We start from the raw sequence: 17,951 nt of genomic DNA on the forward strand, positions 1-17,951 counted from the left end.
AATCTCACTTCGTCCCGTTGGGTGTAACCAACCAGGAACAGCATTGAGATCGTCAGAAAAGAATTGTTAAAACAGAAACTTTGGCCAAATTCAGTCCCGCGTTTCACCAGCAAGTCGACGTAGTTTTGCTAAGTTACGGTTTCTGCAGAGATACCCGAGTTTGTTCCCTGCCCTGCGGAACCGTCCAGAGATGCAACAGGTCCAATCCCCCTCAATTGCTGTCAGCGCCCTCAAACAACGGAGCACTGAAACGCAGAGGCGTTGCCAGTTGTGGGTTAAGCAGAGAGCAGCCCCACGAGTCTTGCTCTGGAGTTGCCTCAGTTTTTGAACACGTCCCTTCGGCATCTCCAGGCAAGTCACAGGTGGAAACAGACACGCTCTTAGAAGGTAGGGAGACAAAGTCTTTGGCCCCGCTCCAAGAAAAGCGTGGTGGCGACAAGAGGCCAACAGATGTTGAGACTTGGGGCTCTCCATCTGGCCCACAGAAGGGGACAGAGCTCTGTGGCAATGAGCAAAGGACCTGGGCAGGACCCTGATCAGAACAGCTCCCACAAAGGTTTTTTTTTTTTTTTTTTTTTTTTTAAAGAGAGGAAGCCAGCAAGCGAGACACCTGTTTCCCTTTGGCACTCAAGCAGTTAAACAGGAGAAAGTGACAGATGACTTCAACCACCTGGGTGAACTTTAGAACCCCAGGGGAGCAGACACTCCTGCAGACAAAGCAAGGGAAAGCGAGCAGGGCTGGGAGAGAGCGGGTATCTTGCACTCCCACCCCACGCCCTCAGCCTGCTGTTACATCACGGAAACAAGGGGGAAAAAGCCCCGTTGAAAAGGCCAGGCTGAAAAGGACACTGCCAAAACAACAGAAAACCCCCGGCTGTTTGTTTCCGTCGGGTAGGACCACCCCAGCTCTGCACCTGCAGCTGGCCAGGAGCCAGAGCCAGGAGGCTCGACATGAAGGCTCGACTACTCTGCAATATGGAGGCGTGGCTCCCAGAGACCACGGAGAGCAGCGTGCTCTGCGCCGGCCGGAGCCAAGCAGAAAACGCTTTGTTTTCAGTCCATATGGGGAAGTTCTTGGCAAGACACCAGCCTGGCTCCCACTGCACCCAACTCACCAGCTCAGCAGACTGAGGTAGACACAGAGTCACTCGCTTAAAGTCACAGGGCCGGTTAGGAAGACAGGCCTATGCACGTGGAAGGCTGGGCCAGCGGGACCGGCACCAACTGGGAGATGGTGCAGAGAGAGGCCCTGACCACTGGGAGGCGCTCAGGGACTCGAGTGAAGGGGGCGGGCCAGGCGAGATGGAACCCGGAGCTACCCACCTGAGTGCGTGCGGAGGTGGCCGGTGAGCGCGTCTCTCCGGCGGCAGGCGTAGTTGCAGAAGGGACATTTGAAGGGCTTCTCGCCAGAGTGCAGTTTGATGTGGCGCAGGAGGTTCCCCTTCTGGGTGAAGGAGGCGCCGCACTGGTTGCAGTGGAACGGCCTTTCCCCTGAAAGACAAGCAGCTTGTGAGACCCCTTGCGGGGTGGGTGACAAAATCCTTCCTAACATTGCCCCAGAATTCCAGGCTGGGCGGGGGGTCGTCAGACTGACAGCCTTGCAGCCCCGGGTCTATCCAACAGGGAACACGTCCCCCAGCCCCCCTACATGGGAGCTCCGTTAAGGGCCCCCAGCCCATCCAGTCCTTGGCGCCTGCACCTGCTGCTCACCCGTGTGGCTGCGTTTGTGCACCATCAGCACGTTGGGGCCGATACACACCATCCCGCAGATGTCACATTTCAGCTTGCCGTTGGGGAGCCGGATGCCGCCGGGAGAGTGAGGCTCCTGCCCTGTGCCGTCACAGTACCCCAGGGGCTCGGAGAGAGAGTCCTCCACAATCACGCTGTCTTCTTTCTCGATGAGGCGGTCGTCCTGCGACAGCAGCCTGCTGGCTTCTTCATCACTGTACATTTCCACCTTGATTGAGTTTGCTACAGGGGGATGGGAGGGACAACAAATACATCAATTCACACATGGTCAACGGGAAAAACTCAATAGGCAGTTGAAAAGAACTAAGAGTAATACCACTGATGTTCTATGCGTCACGGCAAGGAAAACAGGGAAGAACGCGTTAAATTATTTGCTTGTCAGGATCTTGATTGGTTAAGGGTGCATAAGAACACTGCTTCTCCCCGTATTTCCCAGATTGCTCCCATTTCCACAGGAAAACCGGGCAGCTGCTGACCACAGGGCATTAAAGAATCTGATGGCTCGTGGGACCCGAGAGATACGAGGCCAAAATTGAAATAGTGAAGTGGCCAAATGCAACCAGAAACTTTGCTGGTTTTGATCGTCTGGGTTGCCAAGCAGCGATTGCCTGGCTGAGAAGGGGTATTCAAGAGGAAGTGGACGACTAGGAGTTCTGAAAGCAGTCACCGGGCAAGTCCAAGCGCTGACAGCAGAACGTGAATTTGCTGGCCAGCTGCACGGCAAAGTCACCTAGGCCCAGAACACGTGCATGAGAATGAAGGGATGGCTGGGATCAGTTGACCGTGGTAGATGCTATGCCCTGGGATACTGAAAACTCTTGGAACAATGCGGAGCCTCTGGAAAGAAGAGGGTTTGTGGAAGCGGGGCAAAGACACAGGAATGGTGCATGCCATTATGGAGGAGAGCTCTACAAATGGGGCCTGGCCAGACTTGCCAGGGGCCAGTGAAACACAAGAATCAAGCAGTAGAAAAGCTGGGGCCATGGAAAAGGAGTGTCCAGTAGAGGGCCTGCAGCAATAAGCCTGGCTCACCAGGCCAATGGTGAGCTCCCCTAGGCCACACCAGAATCCACCCCACCACCTCGAATTCAGGGCGCCCTTTATCCCGCCTTTCCCAGAGTGGACAGGACTTGAACCCGCCACCCTGCCCTTGGTTATACGCAGAGCTCCCCTATCCTCCCGCACTGCTGCCTCTGTATCAGAGGCAGCAGCATGAGGGAGGGGACAGGCCAGGCGGGAACCAGTGTGCCCGGGGAGCCGGCTTTTAAGCCGCCTTCCCCGCCCCCACATATAAACATGTAACCACTGAATTTTTCAGTGGTTACATGTTTACCTGAACATTTGCATTTTAACAGCCGCAGTGCACACCTGGACAGCACCCCGTAAGAGCACCCCTCCTCCTGAGGCAACGAGGAGGAGAGCATTAGCCACAGAGGTCTGCAGGGATAGTCAGTGCGGCACTTTGTTTCTGCCAAGGGAAACCTGTCCAGTGCGGTGTTTCTAACGGACACCACACAGTATACCTGATCTCCAGCGTGTTTCCCAAGCCCCCTGCCTGCAAGCTGCACCCGTGCACACGGCCTTCTGGCTGCCACCTTTCTTCGCTCCTGCCGCATCCCCGGCTGAGACTGGAAAGCGGAAAGGAGCTGCCAGCCGTGACCTACATTCCCAGCTATTCTAATGATCTGTGGAATGCCACAAATCAAACAACTCTTCAGGAGACACACAGTGACTGGACAGCGACGACTCCCTGCTTATTCCCTTGAGAGCCAGGTAGAGCACCGTGGGCAGAGGAAGGACTGGGGCTCCCTGTCCCCACATTTTCTGATCTCTCCAGACCCCTGGTGTTTCCAGGCCAGCCTGGGAAGGGTAGTTTTTCAGAGCAGATGGGGAGACCCTTTAAGTGTTGGTCACACCCTGAACAAGACAGGGCATTTCCAGCTGGGTGTTACTCTCATGTGAAGCACATTTCCCCTGGAGAGCAAGGTCTGTGCATGATTCAGTTTAGAAGTTACCTGCTGCATTAAGCTGTCCCCAGGAGTCAAGAACTAGAGGGAATTCCCTCCAGGGATTCCTCATGCTGCTCTTTAGACAGCAATAGCTGCTTCTTTGTAATGAAGCCCCCACCCCCTGTTCTCCTAGTGCTCCTGCAAGAGTTGGAGCCGGCCAGTGAGCGGGTCACCCAGCGGAAAGGCAGACCACAGCTAAGCCACACAGGAGTTTAATTGCTTCCCTTCAAATATCAGAGTCTTTATTTCTTCCATTTAATGCACTAGATGTGGCTGTTCCCGATCTCTCAGCATGTGGGCATGCCAGGAAATTGACTGGCCTGAATTTCAGACTACAAGATTCTCCTGCTGTTTGGATTTCCTCACAGAGCCTGCAGTGCCTCCTGGAGACGGGTGTGAGGGCTGCACATGGGACTAGTCACCATGAACTCCTGGCTAGTGCCAGGTTTGATGCGGACCCAACCCCTGGAGCAACGCAAGGCACAGCCTTGTGCAAAGGGGGCTAATTCTCACCTAACGTCTGGGGGACTCAGTTAACATGGGCAACACGCTTTCAGGGTCTCGGCATGGATTTAGCGCTGTGTTTCCACAAGAGGCCAGCGATTTGAATACCAAGTGGTCAATGGGATTAGAGCCTTAATGAGCCAAGTTTTGGATTTGGGGTAAGACTGGGCAGGTACGTTTGTTGGGGATAGAGATGTAATAGTGTAGTCGATTAACCGATAAGCAAAAGCTTATAGATTAATGCTACACGCTACACGCATTCCGGCCCTTACTAGTAATTTTTTTTAGCAGGCTGGCCAGCAGCCCAGCTCAGTCCTGGCTTGCGACAGGTCTGGGCAGGAGCACAGGGTAACAGGCAGCCAGTCCGTGAGGGGAGCTTGTTTTTAAACTGGCTCCCCTCACAGACCAGCTCACAGCTGGCACCCCGCGCTACTGCCTCTGATACAGATGCAGCAGCGTGGAAGGGCAGAGAACTCCTCAGGAGTGGAGCCGGAGCACACTGGCTGCCGGCCCTGCCCCCACGGACTATAGAACAATCGACTAACCAATAAGAATTCATGAGGTTACTCGACTATTTAATTAACCGATATTTAACATCCCTCGTTGGGGGGTGCATCGGGATGCTGCAGGTTTTCACTGCCCTTCGGTGAGATGGCTGTTAGGATCGAGGGTGGCAGCTTCTACTCAGGTGACCACCTGGGACCACAGGCTCAGCACAGACACTCTTCCGCCATTCTGCATTCCATGTGCCACCAGTGAATCCTGGTCACAGCCTGAAAGTGACCGGTCCCTACTCCCTGACTGGTGAGTGTGTGGTCAGCAGTGGGACATGCTGTAGGGCTCAGTTGCCTGTACTTTGTGGCCTACGGGCAGACCACAGCACAGTTGAGGTAGCTGCTTGGACTGAAGGATGGCGAATGCTACATTCCCTTTGCACTTCTATGGGGCCTTTCAAGCACTCTGTGAGATCAGGGGATCAGCCTCCTTTCACAGACTGGGAGAACCGGAGAAGGGAAGTGATTCACTTGAGGTTTCCTTATGGCAGCGGCAGAGCTGGGTTCTGGCTCTCCAGTCTCCGCTGTAACTGACAGACAAGGCCATCTCCCAAAAGCCTCCTGAGGAGATGAACACAGCTTCTGCTTGGACTTGGGCACTAACAGCTTGACTGGCATGCCACCGATCGAGGCAGCTGCTGGATACTGGCTGGGCTAGACCGAGGCTGAAATGCTTTCCTGAAGTTTAAAACCCACCACGTTCTGCCGGGTGCATCCTGGAGACACAGCACGAATGGACGCCTCTGTGCACAAACACGAAGCGAAAAGCTTCTCTCTTGGCAGGAGCTGCCCGGATACGCGGATGTTTGCTGCACTTGGATATTTTTCCGTCCCCCCGGGGACTGTTATTTTCTGTCTGGGAGGAGAGGCCAACTATTGTTCTGCAATTCTCTTTTCAGAACCAATGCAGAGCCCAGCCTCCGTGGAGTGCAATTCTCTGCTGGCAGAGCAGGTTATATAATATTCCCACTCCTCTGGGGCACAAGGCTTGTGGAGGAACCAGCTGTGAAGTCAAGTCAGATCAGGAGCAATACCATCACCAGCCTCCCTCCATTAAAGGGGAAGGGAGCTTGCTTTTTCTTGAGGTCGTTCTTGGTGGGATTCTCTCTCCTTATGTTCAAGTGAAAAGTTGGGAGTTTCCCTAGGCTTTCCTAAGCGAGAACTAAAGTGAGATTCATTGGGGGCCTTCTACCCATTTTTACAAGACGCAAACCACTGGCCAAATAATACAGGAGGAAAGGGAACAAACCCAGGCTAATTTATCATGGTGCAACCTTATTACTTTGGATCTCACTTGTCCTAGCACCCTTTGGGCAGCCTCCAGATCCACACTTTTGGGAGCTGCTGGAAGCACGTAATAAAAAATGAATGAACTACACGGTAATTTCTCTTTTACAGAAAGTAAATCGCTCCTCTCCCTCTCTCCTGTAAGCATGTGATCACTGTGATCTGTATCACCTGGTCAGTTTCAATTTGGGATCAGTTTTGGGGAGAAATGCTGACTCCTGAACTCAGAGCTTGCCAACAAAGCAGGAATGAATGAATTCTCGTCTCTCTTGCTTGAATGCTATTTCTATTCAAGGAACACCAGGGCTCAGGGATACGCATGCTGTCGGGAGACTCGGCCAGGAAGCTGTGAACAGCATGTTTACAATTTAAACCTTGCTAAGTTCCATTTGTGCAAGGGTCATGCCATTTTTGACACATAAGTGAAACTTTAAATGTCTTGGCAATCACCACCGTGAAGGGCGGGTAAGCAGATTGGTGATGGGAGGGAAATCGGGAAATCAGACCTACTTATTTTACCAGGTGGCCTCTGCAATGCATTTTAAAAAAGCAGCTTAGTTCCCCATTGGGCCGTGAAGAAAGATTTCAGCCACAACGCAGAGACGGAGCTGAAAAGTTTCACCTGAGAAGTGTGTCCAAACCCTACTGTGCTGGCCCACCCCTGCCCAGCTCAGCACTTCTCCCAGCCACACGCGCACACACACATCACAGGAGAGTCCAAGAAAGCAGTGGCTGAACGCAGACAAGACTTTAACGGGCACACGCCAATTTGACTCCATGCCATGATGTTAAAGTCACACGGAGGGGGCAGACAAGGTTTCTAGCTAGTGCTGAGACTAGATCGTGAGCCGAAGGAGGAAAAAACCAAAACCAAAAAGCAGCAATGACAGGAGCTGGGTGGACTTGACGCCTGCCACCTCAGGTGAGCAGAGGTTGCAAGTCATCATGGCTGGCACCAAGATGGCCCATGCCTTTGATTTTCACTGGATCGCAGCAGGCACTTCCCACCTCCCACCGTAGTTTTTACGCCCAAGGTTAAGAGTTAATGTTCGCCAATGCGGTCAATAGATCTAAGTGCTGTTTTAGAGCTGCTGCGCCTAGCTCTCTGCTTTGCCCATTCCTTCACCAGCCTGGCTCTGCGTAGCCCTGGACTCAGTAAGCTGGCAAGGAGAGAGCCCTCTGCAAGGCTCCTGAGACATGTGCTGTCGGAGTGTCCGAGGGCAGAGCCGCTCACGTCCAGAGTCTCCTGTGAGCTCTCGTTTCAGACATTGCTAGCTCTTTCAACCATTTGTCTGGAGAGGTGCGTACAGGTTGGTGTCCCGCTGGAGAGATTCGTTTCCACGCACCTAGCGACATTTGTAAATCTCCCCAAAACAGCCATTCTCCTGCTACAACACACTCCCAGCTGCTTGGCTTCTCTAGCCACACATGAGCAACCTGTCGCTGGATCCCAGCACAGAGAGACTTGCCATAGGAATCACACCTGCTCCGACACCCAGTGAGGGGGAAACTCCATGGCCCTGTTTCGTTTCCAGTATATCGGACCCGGTGGTTGCAACAAGCACTTCGTTCTTATGCAGCCCCGGAGGTTTTCCCCCCCACAACGCAAATGCCTCTCCTGCTAACAGTCAGGCATGCACAGCTGGGTTGGTTCTGCGCCAACAAATCAAGCTTATAAAGGGAGTATGGAACCAAGCATGCTGTGGTTACACACAGGTGACTTTAATTCTCAAGGCAGAGAGGCTGGTAGCTCAAGAAAGAATCCCCACTGCAGCTCTGAGCACAAGAACTGAAGTCAGAATTGACCCTCTTCAGTTTGAAGAGTGAAATTCTAAAGGAAGCTTTCCCGGATGGCTTCACAGAGAGCCCAGCCTTAGTCCGGTGAAGCCAGCTGCGTCTGACGAGCACGGTGTACTCACCACTCAGGGAGCGGCTCGGGGAGGAGTGCTGGCTGTTTGGGGTGCTCACCGTGGGTCCCACGATCGCTGAGCTGAACTCCTTCTCCAGAGACGAATCCCCACTACCTTTGGGAATAAGAAGCAGGGAACACAGATGAGAGGGGGCCGCTCCTGCCGGCTTTACAATCGGTGTCAGTCAGTGAAATCCTCTCCCTCGTAACCTAAGCAGCGAAGCCCTGAAAAGAGGTTCCAGCTGGACCTCCTGCCCTTCTGTTTGGGTGTCGGAAGACAAACACCGCTATGCTGCTGAAAGACAAACCCTTTCCCACAGGGGGCAATAGAGCGGCCAGGGACCTAGGCACATTCCAGGTGCCGTGCAAACGAGGCGTGTTACTTTGCAGCGAAATGGTTAGTGGACAGACAACCCCCAGCGCGCTTGAAAAGATGCACACATCTACATGCGAGGACGCCCGCCGGGCCTCAGCTGGAAAGGTGGATCACTGGCCCCTTGGCTTTGCAAGCGTCTGGGACTGCTCCCAAGGGAGCCCTTTGCAAGTACAAACATGGCAGCAGTCGGACAGGCTGACGCTCTCCCCAGGCAGGTCTGTTTTCTGTAGCACGATGGGGACCGGGAGCCAGCTCATGACACGGGCTGGTTTGCCGTCCCAAGCACCGTGTCTTTACTGAGGGTAGACCTTTCCCGCAACAAGGCAGCTGTCACCTGGGAGGCCGGGCGTTAATTCAATCCGGCAAGGGTGATTCCGGTCTTCACCCTCCTGAGATTAGCAATGCGCTGCACAGCTTCCTGCCCGGACAAACCCTTGCCAGCCAAGAGCCCGCCTGCTGCAAATGGACCTGCAGGAACCTTCGGGCGCCACGTAGGTTTCATGCTCCCAGGCCACATGTCCCCTCCCACCACCACTGCTGTGGGCTGCGTCGCTGTGGCACGGCACGAACAGCTTGCAAGTAGCGATGGGATGACGGAGGCTGTAGCCGTGCGAACTTTTGATGCAGATGGTAATGCTGCTTCTAATGGCTGCATCTGGGTAAACCCTCGTCCCGACACACATGCCGTCCAGCTCGCCCCGTTGTCTGAGGGGCCACAGGGAACGCGGCATAGGAGGCCATGCCGGCAATGGGAGTCATTTACCATAAATGCCCCGAAGTGATGTGTCAGGCTGCAAATCACCACTTGGCACAGAGCCATGGTGCTGAGCTGGGGCTGCCCAGGCAGCATCCCCCCCCCTCCAGCCCCACCCCACAGCAATACTTTAAGGAAGATTTTTCTGTTCCTCTGCATAAGGGTGGTAGAGAAACCCCCGGATCTCCTCTCTTCCTCTCCCCCATGCTTTGACTGGCTCAATAAGCTGTTGCCGGCAAGTTTGAGTCATGCTAAGCCAACACACATCACCAGCAGAAGCCACACGCCCTGGATACCAGCTATTCGCTCCGAACTAGGAGAGGTTAACGAGAATTTCAAACCACCAAAGAGAACACTAAGAAACCCAGTGATGCTGCAGGGCTCCGGCAGGGCCATTTCACGCTCCCTAAGAGCTGGACCCAGCATTGTCTCAGCCCCGCCGGCACGCGCAAGGCGTTACGGCTGGACGAGAAGCACGGAACATACGTTCTACAGCCGGGAAGCCTCTCAGAAAAGACACAGCAGTGGGGAGGGAGCGGAGGGGCAGTGGCACCTAATCTCTGCTCAAGCCACTTAGCACCTCTGGTTATAATCACCCTCTGATCCTTTATCCCTGGCAGCATTTGCCTTTTTGTCATTCTCCCACGGTCAGAAGCCTGCGGTAGCATTTCAAATGGTCAAGTGTTTCCCGTTCCCTCCCACCCCCATCTCAATCTCCATCCAAAGAGATTTCTCCTGCACAGCATGTTAAAGACACCCCCCACCCCTTTCTCCTCCCCACCCCCAACGTAAAGAGACAGAAATGGCACAGAGTCATTCCCCCCCGCCCTCCCATTTCACTTACATTATTCTACCTTGCTGAAGATACCCTGGAGTGTTATCACAGCCAACTCCTTGGAAACAGCACTGGAATACAGGCTGTGTGTGCATGTCTGCATGGCAGTGGTAGGGTGAACTCAGCCACTCACCTTCCAGGAAGAAGAGATTCCTGGAAGTGAGAGAAACGGCCGTCATTTTACAGTCAAGAGGCACAGTTAGCAGGAATTCAGGGCTGCGGCATCCCCTTTTGCAGAGAGGCACGCTCGCTCCCCCGGCAGCTCGCCGGGTGTGTGCACGTGTCCTAAAATAGCTCAGCCAGCGAGAGAGCCCGGCTGGGCCATCCCCTTAACAAGCCAGTTAAAGCAAAAAAAAAGGGGCTAAGCCTAGAGCCCTGTCTCCATGGGGAACGGCTGCAAGCGCTAACAGAGCATCGCCCAAGACCGAACAACAATGCTGCAGAGAAGAGAACCCGCCTCACACTGCTGGGATACAAATCTGCCATCACAGACCTTGCAGTCCACGGGCACAAGAAGCAACTGAGCAAAGTACCACGAAAAGCAATGGGAAAGAGAGACAAGTGTATGTAGGAAAACACGTCCCAAGCCAGATTTAGGCCCCTAGCAAGCAACCGTCACCCTCCAAGCATCCGGTTAATGACGGAGCATTGGGGTGGACCCTGAACTTGTAGCAATGGGTGGGGAAAGAGGGTGTCTTGAAATCTTAGTAATGGATTCAAGAGGGGGTGGGGGGAAGTATTTAATGCAATCCAGGCACAGGCACAAGACCGGTCTACTGGGGAGCTCCGAGACAGTCAAGTGCCCCCTCTTCCAGACAGTCCCAGCGCACAGCGGTTCAGTCCCAGCTGCGGCGGCTCCTTTTGGCTCAAACAAACTCCTTTTGGCAGCCCAGTCATCCTACTTTTCTCTAGAGCCTTTTATCCCGAAAGCCCCCAAAGAGTTTGCAAAGCTGCATACACAAACGGCTAACTGAATCCATTCCCGGCACGTAGCCTCTGCTGGGACGGCCCAGGCAGACAGACTGTGCATAGCTAAGAACCTGCCCCTAAGGAGAAAGGCCCTGGGATGCCATGGCCCTGGAGAGCTGACAGGGCCCCATTGGGGAGGTCAAACGGTTAACCACTAAGCAGGTGGTCTGTGGGGATGCTTACCAGTTAACCGACCCGTGGCAGTGAACGCTGGTGGCCGCGAGCCGCGTCAGGCCTGCGCAGGAGGAGTCGGTGGGTTAGGCAGCAGGAGCTGAGTCAAAGCGTTAACCGGTTACATGCTATCATGTAACCAGTTAACATCCCAAAGCCTCCATCCGCACTCAAAGGTTCCATCCCCACCCAGTATATTGGGCAGAAACTGACCTGTCTCTGAAGAAGCAAGAGTGCTTTTAAAACCAGAGCCCTCGCCAAGGCCTTTGAGAGTTTCAGTCCTAATGCTTGGGTCCTAATGCCAGCCCATCAACAGCTACAGAGCAACACTGCCACACAAGAGGGATTTAACCCTTTCCTGCCACCCAGAAGGGCCAATCATGCAAACTGCTCTGAGAAGACAGCTGCACCTATCAGAGAGGCCAGGAACTCACAATGGAATTTGCAGGGTTCCTTTCAATACACATGGCTTCATCCCACTCCTTTGACCTACTTTGTGGAGGGACTGCATGTGGCTTCAGAATCTCTCCAGAGTTTAACTGGAATAACTCGCACAGCTCTACAACTTCATGCAGTGGAAGACAACACTTCACTCAACGCGTGCACAAGTCTTGTACACAACATACAGAATAATACACCTCACCTAGCCTTTGCGTGCTATTATCCCCATTTCATAGATGGGGAAACTGAGGCAAAGGAGCCAGAAAGCACCTAGCTTCACCCAGACAAGTGATCTGACATACAAGTCAGCGGCAAAGCCACAACAGAAGCCAGGAGACCTTGCTCCCACGCCCCTAGCCTCACACACACACACTTCTCTGCTTCCAGCGATCACCTGAGGCAAAAGGCAAAGCAAACGAGATGGTGTCAGTAGGTAGCAAGGGCCCCACTCTCCCAGTGTCAAAGAGCACACGTGTCTGATGGTAAGAGGACAGCAAAGCACTAATCACAGAGAATGACTTTTACTGCCTTTTTAAAAACCATGGAGAGATTGTTCTCTCTACAACCCGAGGACATGTGCCTCAGGGAATTGATATGCGATATGTGTTGTTTACTGCCCCTGTGATTGGTAGTAACGGAGCCATTACCAGAACGGATCGAAAACTGTATTTTTCTAGAAAAGGTTCCCAACAAAAATTCCATTTTCTTAACAACATTTTCAGGTTTTCCGTTTTCCAAGGAAAGCCTGAAATGTCTGACAAAACTTGGACGGGCTCATGTGAAAGTTTTCCTTTAACTGCAAAGCCAGATTTTGTGGAAGGGAGTTTTGTTTTTGTTTCTCCCCCTCCTTCTCCTTTTTGAATCAACTTGAGTCACTGGCTATTCGAGGCCCATATCGAATGGCTGGGTGGCTCTTGGTTTGGTGCCTAGTGGGGAGGTAATGGAGCCACTACGCCGCTTTCCGATGGAGCCAACATCCCCACTTGGGGGCCTGCGCTCTAGGCCAGATGCAGCATAAGCAGGTACAACTCCACTGGCGTCCACTACCAATGCAGTATCCTGGCCTAGTGTGAGTTCAGGTTTTCATAGAACACTAGAACTGGAAGGGACCTCGAGAGGTCATCAAGTCCAGTCCCTTGCCCTCATGGCAGGACCCAGCACTGTCTAGACCCGTGGTCACCAACCAGTAGATCGCGATCTACCGGTAGATCTCAGGGGCTCCAAGATTAGCTCTTGAGCCCTCTCTGAACTGCGCACCTGCGCAGTACATTTACATTAGATTTCCTCATGTAATGTAGGCGGAGCTTCAAGGAAGGGAAGGGGCAGTAGATCTTCGTCTGTTCTGAGACTTAAAAAGTGATCTTGGGTGTAAAAAGGTTGGAGACCACTGGTCTAGACCCTCTCTGTTAGATGTCTATTTAACCTGCTCTTAAAAATCTCCAGAGATGGAGATTCCACAACCTCCCCAGGCAACTTATTCCAGTGTTCAGCCACCCTGACAGGCAGGAAGTTTTTCCTAATGTCCAACTGGGTGGAAGGTTTTCCCTGGAATGCAAGGCGGAGAAAGGTTGCCTGCTAGGTATGCCAGTGTGTTTAATCTCAGATCACCCGTGCCCACATGACTTTGCAGCCTGGGATGACAGGCCAGGATAAAGTGGATTATGAATTCCTCCTGGTCACACTTCGCTCTTGCACCAGCTGACAACAGGGAGAGCGTGCGGAGAATGCCCTTGACAAAATGTGAACATTGGCCTGAATGGCTTTGCCGCCCCACTGGGAAGTGGAAAAGGTGATAGTGAGACTCCAATTCTTCTCCTCTCCTTGACCAGTCCCTGTGCTACTTTATTCCTTGACGAGCTGCCAGCAGCTCGGAGTTCCTGCACCCAGAGCTGGAGCAGGATTCAAATTACATCAAGGGAGCCGCACTCTCTTTTCATTTCAGGCATTCTTAGGGAACAACGGCATCTCCATGGAGTTCAGGGGCAAACAGGAACTTGCTGCAGCAGCCAAGGGGAGGGGTGACGCTAACCAGAAAATTCCCAAAGCAAAGGAAAGCAGCAGCTTGCAAGACAATGCAAACCTCTGAGCAGAGTGCACCCAGGCCTGGTCAGACTCACCCACAAAGCAAGGAGACGCAGCTCTGCTGCGTGGGAAACTGAACTAACCTCGCACAGCCCCCACGTTGGGCCATACGAGCTGCCGGCCTCTCCTCATGGAAACGTTTGTGACTTCACAAGACAGCATCCTGCCAGCCAGAGCTCAGGGCTGCACAGTAACCCAGGCCCAAGTGGCAACATACTGACAGAAACCCACTAGCTCGCATCCTCCAGGGAGGGAGGGAGAGCGAAAGACAGAAAGAAAACTGAGTCAGGCTCATTGGATTCTGTCCCCCAGCGTGACCAGGACATTACGTATCTGATGCACACAGGCACTGCTCAAATTTCCTTGACCAACTCAGTGCACCCCAATCGTGGCCAGTAGCCCGCCTCCCGTTTAACAGCCCTGACTCTGCTCCACAGTTCTACCAATGCACTTCACTTCCCACCTTCACCCTGGGAGACAATGTCTTTTGGTCACGGCCCATGCAGCTCCACCCATCACCTTAATCTACAAGACGAATCCACGGAAGTCCTACAAGAGGCCACAGTAGAGATCTCAGTGCTCCATTCCAGCTTGCTGTTTACCCAAACCCCATTCTAGCCCAAGGCCTTCCTCGAACGGTGACTGAATTTCAAACGGGGGGGTGTTACGATATGGATGCATATGCACTAGAGAGCTGCCGGGTCTCAGCAAGCCCGTTTCACTTTTTATATATAAGGACAAGGAGCCTGGTTTCAATAGGCAGCCCTGTAGTCTCTGAAACCCACTGGCGCTCTTGAAACCACGTCTCGAGAGGCTCACAAGCCCCTGAACGCTTTGAACAGCCATTCTGACCCACCCTATCCACTCCCACCCAAAAGGGGCTTCGTGTTACCAACAGATTGTTACAATCAGCCACACAGAGGTGAACTCACCTCACGCCCTTTCCTCTTGCATATTTCATGACTTCAAACCCAGCCTGAACACCAGATGTAATCTTAACACTCAATAGCATAGTGTATGGCAGGGCAGGTATTTGAAAGCAGCCATGAAGGTCTGAAATACCACACGTGTTTGCAAGTTTACCATTGTGTATTCATGCATCTAACAGGGGAGAACAGAATATTCATCCCATAATCATAAGCAGGGCATCAAACTCCTTCGGCTGTCTAGTACAGTAGATCAAGCCAGGTGTCACTGGAAAGAGACTTTTCCATCTGTTTGCAGTGAGGGTTCAGCTCTGACCTATGGAGGACATGAGGCATTAATGACACCAAACGGATTAGCACAGGGGCAGAGGGCAAAGGGCTTCCTGGTACTTAGCCATGAGTGGCGGCTGTTATAATCTGTATCTGACTGAGAGGTGCCATGGAATGTCATTAGAAAGCTGGTAATGTGCTGGTTATTAAGAACACTGAGGAATGCAAGTGCAAGAAACTGGTGCAAAGTCATGGGTCGAGACTGAAAGCATCATTCTTAAAATGGGTTTGCCAGTCAAACAGGAGTTACCCCACCCTACACAAAGGAATGTGGCTTCTCTGCCCAGCTGCTTCCAAAAGTACTTGGAAAAGACAAAGAGAATGTGTTTACAGATAAATAAAGCAATCAAGCAAATGCATGGGGGAGTGGGAAGACAATATGGCTACACCCCCATCTGAACTATAGAGATGGGGGGAGGGGGGGCAGAAACGTGCCCTAAACATAAAATAACAAGCAACTGAATGGACTGACTGAATACAATATCAGGTCATTTACGAATGCCTGGAACATGCTGGAGATTAATGTCACTGGGAAGCGTCTGTGTTAGCACTATAAGGAGACATTATGAAGACTCACTAATAGTGTGGCTGAACAAGGGAGGTGGGGGATGCAGCTAACAATCTTTAGGGTACTTCAACCTAAGGGGTTACGGGTGGCGTCTCGGTGGACTCTAGAGAAGGGGAAAAGAGCCCCTAACGTCCCTTTCACTTCGGGAAACAAGGGAAGTTAACTTGTTGCTTTTCTGTGACAAGGTCCTGGCCAAAGGTATGATGAAAACATAAAAACAGATAGACTGGGGCAGACCAAAGGTCCATCTAGCCCAGTATCCGATCTGCCGACAGTGGCCAATGCCAGGTGCTTGAGGGAATGAACAGAACAGGTAGCCAGGTGATCCATCCCTGTTACCCATTCCCAGCTTCTGAAAACAGAGTGTATAGATACCATTCCTGTCTATCCAGGCTAATTTATCCAGCTCTTTTTTTAACCCTGTTGGTCTTAGACTTTACAACATCCTCTAGCAAGGAGTTCCACAGGTTAACCATGCGTCATGTGAGGAATTACTTCCTTTGGTTTGTTTTAAACCTGCTACATATTAATTTCATTTGGTGACCCCCTAGTTCTTGTATTATGGGAACAAGTAAATAACTCTTTATTGACTTTTTCCACACCTGTCATGATTTTATAGATCTCTATCATATCCCCCCCTTAATCACCTCTTTTCCAAGCTGAAAAGTCCCCAATTTATTAATCTCTTCTCATTTGACAGCCATTTCATACCCCCAATCATTTTTGCTGCCCTTTTCTGAACCTTTTCCAATGCCACGATATCTTTTTGGAGATGAGGCAACCACATCTGTACACCGTATTCAAGCTATGGGCGTACCATGGATTTATACAGGGGCAATAAGATATTCTCCAGCTCTTTCTTAACGATTCCTAGCATTCTGTTTGTTTTTTTGGCTGCCGCTGCACATTGCATGGACATTTTCAGACATCATCCATTTTGAGTCATCTTGAGCATCTGGCAAAGATTTTACCTTGAACCCAGATAGTAGTTTGGCAAGTTAAGTCTTAGCCATTGGCAGTATGTTGTGTTGTGTGTTACTTGGAATCCTCTCTACCGTTATTTCCTCAGACTCACTTAATTCATGCTCTTTTGGTAGAATAGTCCAAGCCAGTGCTGTGTTTAACGGGCAGCAAGGATTAGCTCCATTCGACTGATGAGCTGGTGGTTTGGGACTCTTCAGAGAAGCAAACAAGCCCTTATTATTTCTCTAAGCTGGCCACGTCAAGGAGCTTTTGGGGAAAACTTGGAACGGGGAGTGAGCTCGGTTGTAACTAAGGTTGATGGAAGCCAGAGTGGGGCTCTCCTGCACCATGGCTGTCTAAGCACAGAAACTCCAGGTTTAATCTGCATGCGCTGGGAGCCTCCCAGGCGGAGGGTAACAGTTGCAAGGCCCCCCCAGGTTATATGGCACGTGGTGAGACAACCCCTTGCTAGCCTGGATTTGTGCCCTAAACGGACCGGACCATCACACACGAGTAACCAAGCATATAAAAGCTGCTATAGTTAAGGCTGATCTTAGCAACTAAATTCTAACTCTGTTTCTTAAAAAACGATTGTATTGACAGCAGATAGATCTGTTGCTGAGAAGGGGAATGCCAACCACGTGTGGATACTTTTCAGATATAAATATTAATAAGATACGCTAACCCTAATCCATATCACCATCGTCAATTATGTATCTACATAGAGCTGCGCAGCAATGCAATGCACCGGCATTAGACTCACACACGGGTAACTACAGATTGAACCTCTCTTGCCTGGCATCCTCAGGACCTGACCGGCACCAAACCAGAGAATCTGCCAAATCACAGGAGGCCAATATGGTCTAGCAGCATTTGCAACACTTCCACTGCATGCTGGGCTTTGGAAAGACAGTTAGAGGTAAATTAGAGCTAAATAACAGCAACAGAACACCAAGATCTAGGATTGGTGGCTGTAAACAGACTTCATGGGACTGCAGGAAAATTGGCCGTGCCCATGATAAGTGGACATCTGGCTAGCTAAAATCATGCTGGACCACGGATGTTGCCAGACCAGAGTGTGCTGAACTAGAGAGGTTCAACCTGTACTAAGCATCAGAAAATGGCCATTTGAAATACAGATATCCAAAACACTGGACAACAGCAACATAAGTGACATACCAGATATGTAAGAGCGTCCATTGCAGTCTTCTATATCCATCTTTAAGGTACTCTGCTGAAAGAGAAAGCAGAGCTCCATCAGAAAGGCTCTGGCAACGCAAGGCTGGCGACTCTTTCCAGACACAATTTTTTCAGTAAAAGGGCCCATCAGCTTCTTGCTGTAGGGTGAATTAACTTACCTAGTCCTGATTCATAAATGCCAGTTTGCAGCACCACTACTGGCACTGCAGAACAAGCTAAAACTTTTATTTGCTCCTTGCTTTGGAACGACATTTACATTGGGCACTAAAGAGATACTTTGTAAGCACCAAGAAAATGTTCTTTTAGCTGATTTTAGTTGAGGCT

The 17,951-nt window shown here is 51.6% G+C and overlaps 1 protein-coding gene across 10 annotated transcripts in view; it reads right to left on the reverse strand.

Moving 5' to 3' along the window:
• IKZF4 (IKAROS family zinc finger 4) overlaps positions 1-17,951 on the reverse strand; it is a 48,319-nt gene that overhangs the window by 13,221 nt on the left and 17,147 nt on the right. For 2 of the 10 annotated variants that reach the window (XM_075901920.1, XM_075901918.1), the window contains exons 2-5: positions 17,607-17,661; positions 8,023-8,127; positions 1,711-1,971; positions 1,324-1,491 (exon numbers count right to left, since the gene is read on the reverse strand). In XM_075901920.1, the coding sequence (XP_075758035.1) occupies positions 1,324-1,491; positions 1,711-1,971; positions 8,023-8,127; positions 17,607-17,646 (574 nt within the window). In that variant the 5' untranslated portion in view covers positions 17,647-17,661. Of the gene's footprint in view, positions 1-1,323; positions 1,492-1,710; positions 1,972-8,022; positions 8,128-9,986; positions 10,039-17,606; positions 17,662-17,951 lie in introns of those variants that run through there. The other 8 variants (XM_075901919.1, XM_075901927.1, XM_075901923.1 and 5 more) reach the window with 8 other exon arrangements.

Source organism: Pelodiscus sinensis, chromosome 19 (genome assembly GCF_049634645.1).
Source record: "Pelodiscus sinensis isolate JC-2024 chromosome 19, ASM4963464v1, whole genome shotgun sequence".
NCBI lineage: Eukaryota > Metazoa > Chordata > Testudines > Trionychidae > Pelodiscus > Pelodiscus sinensis.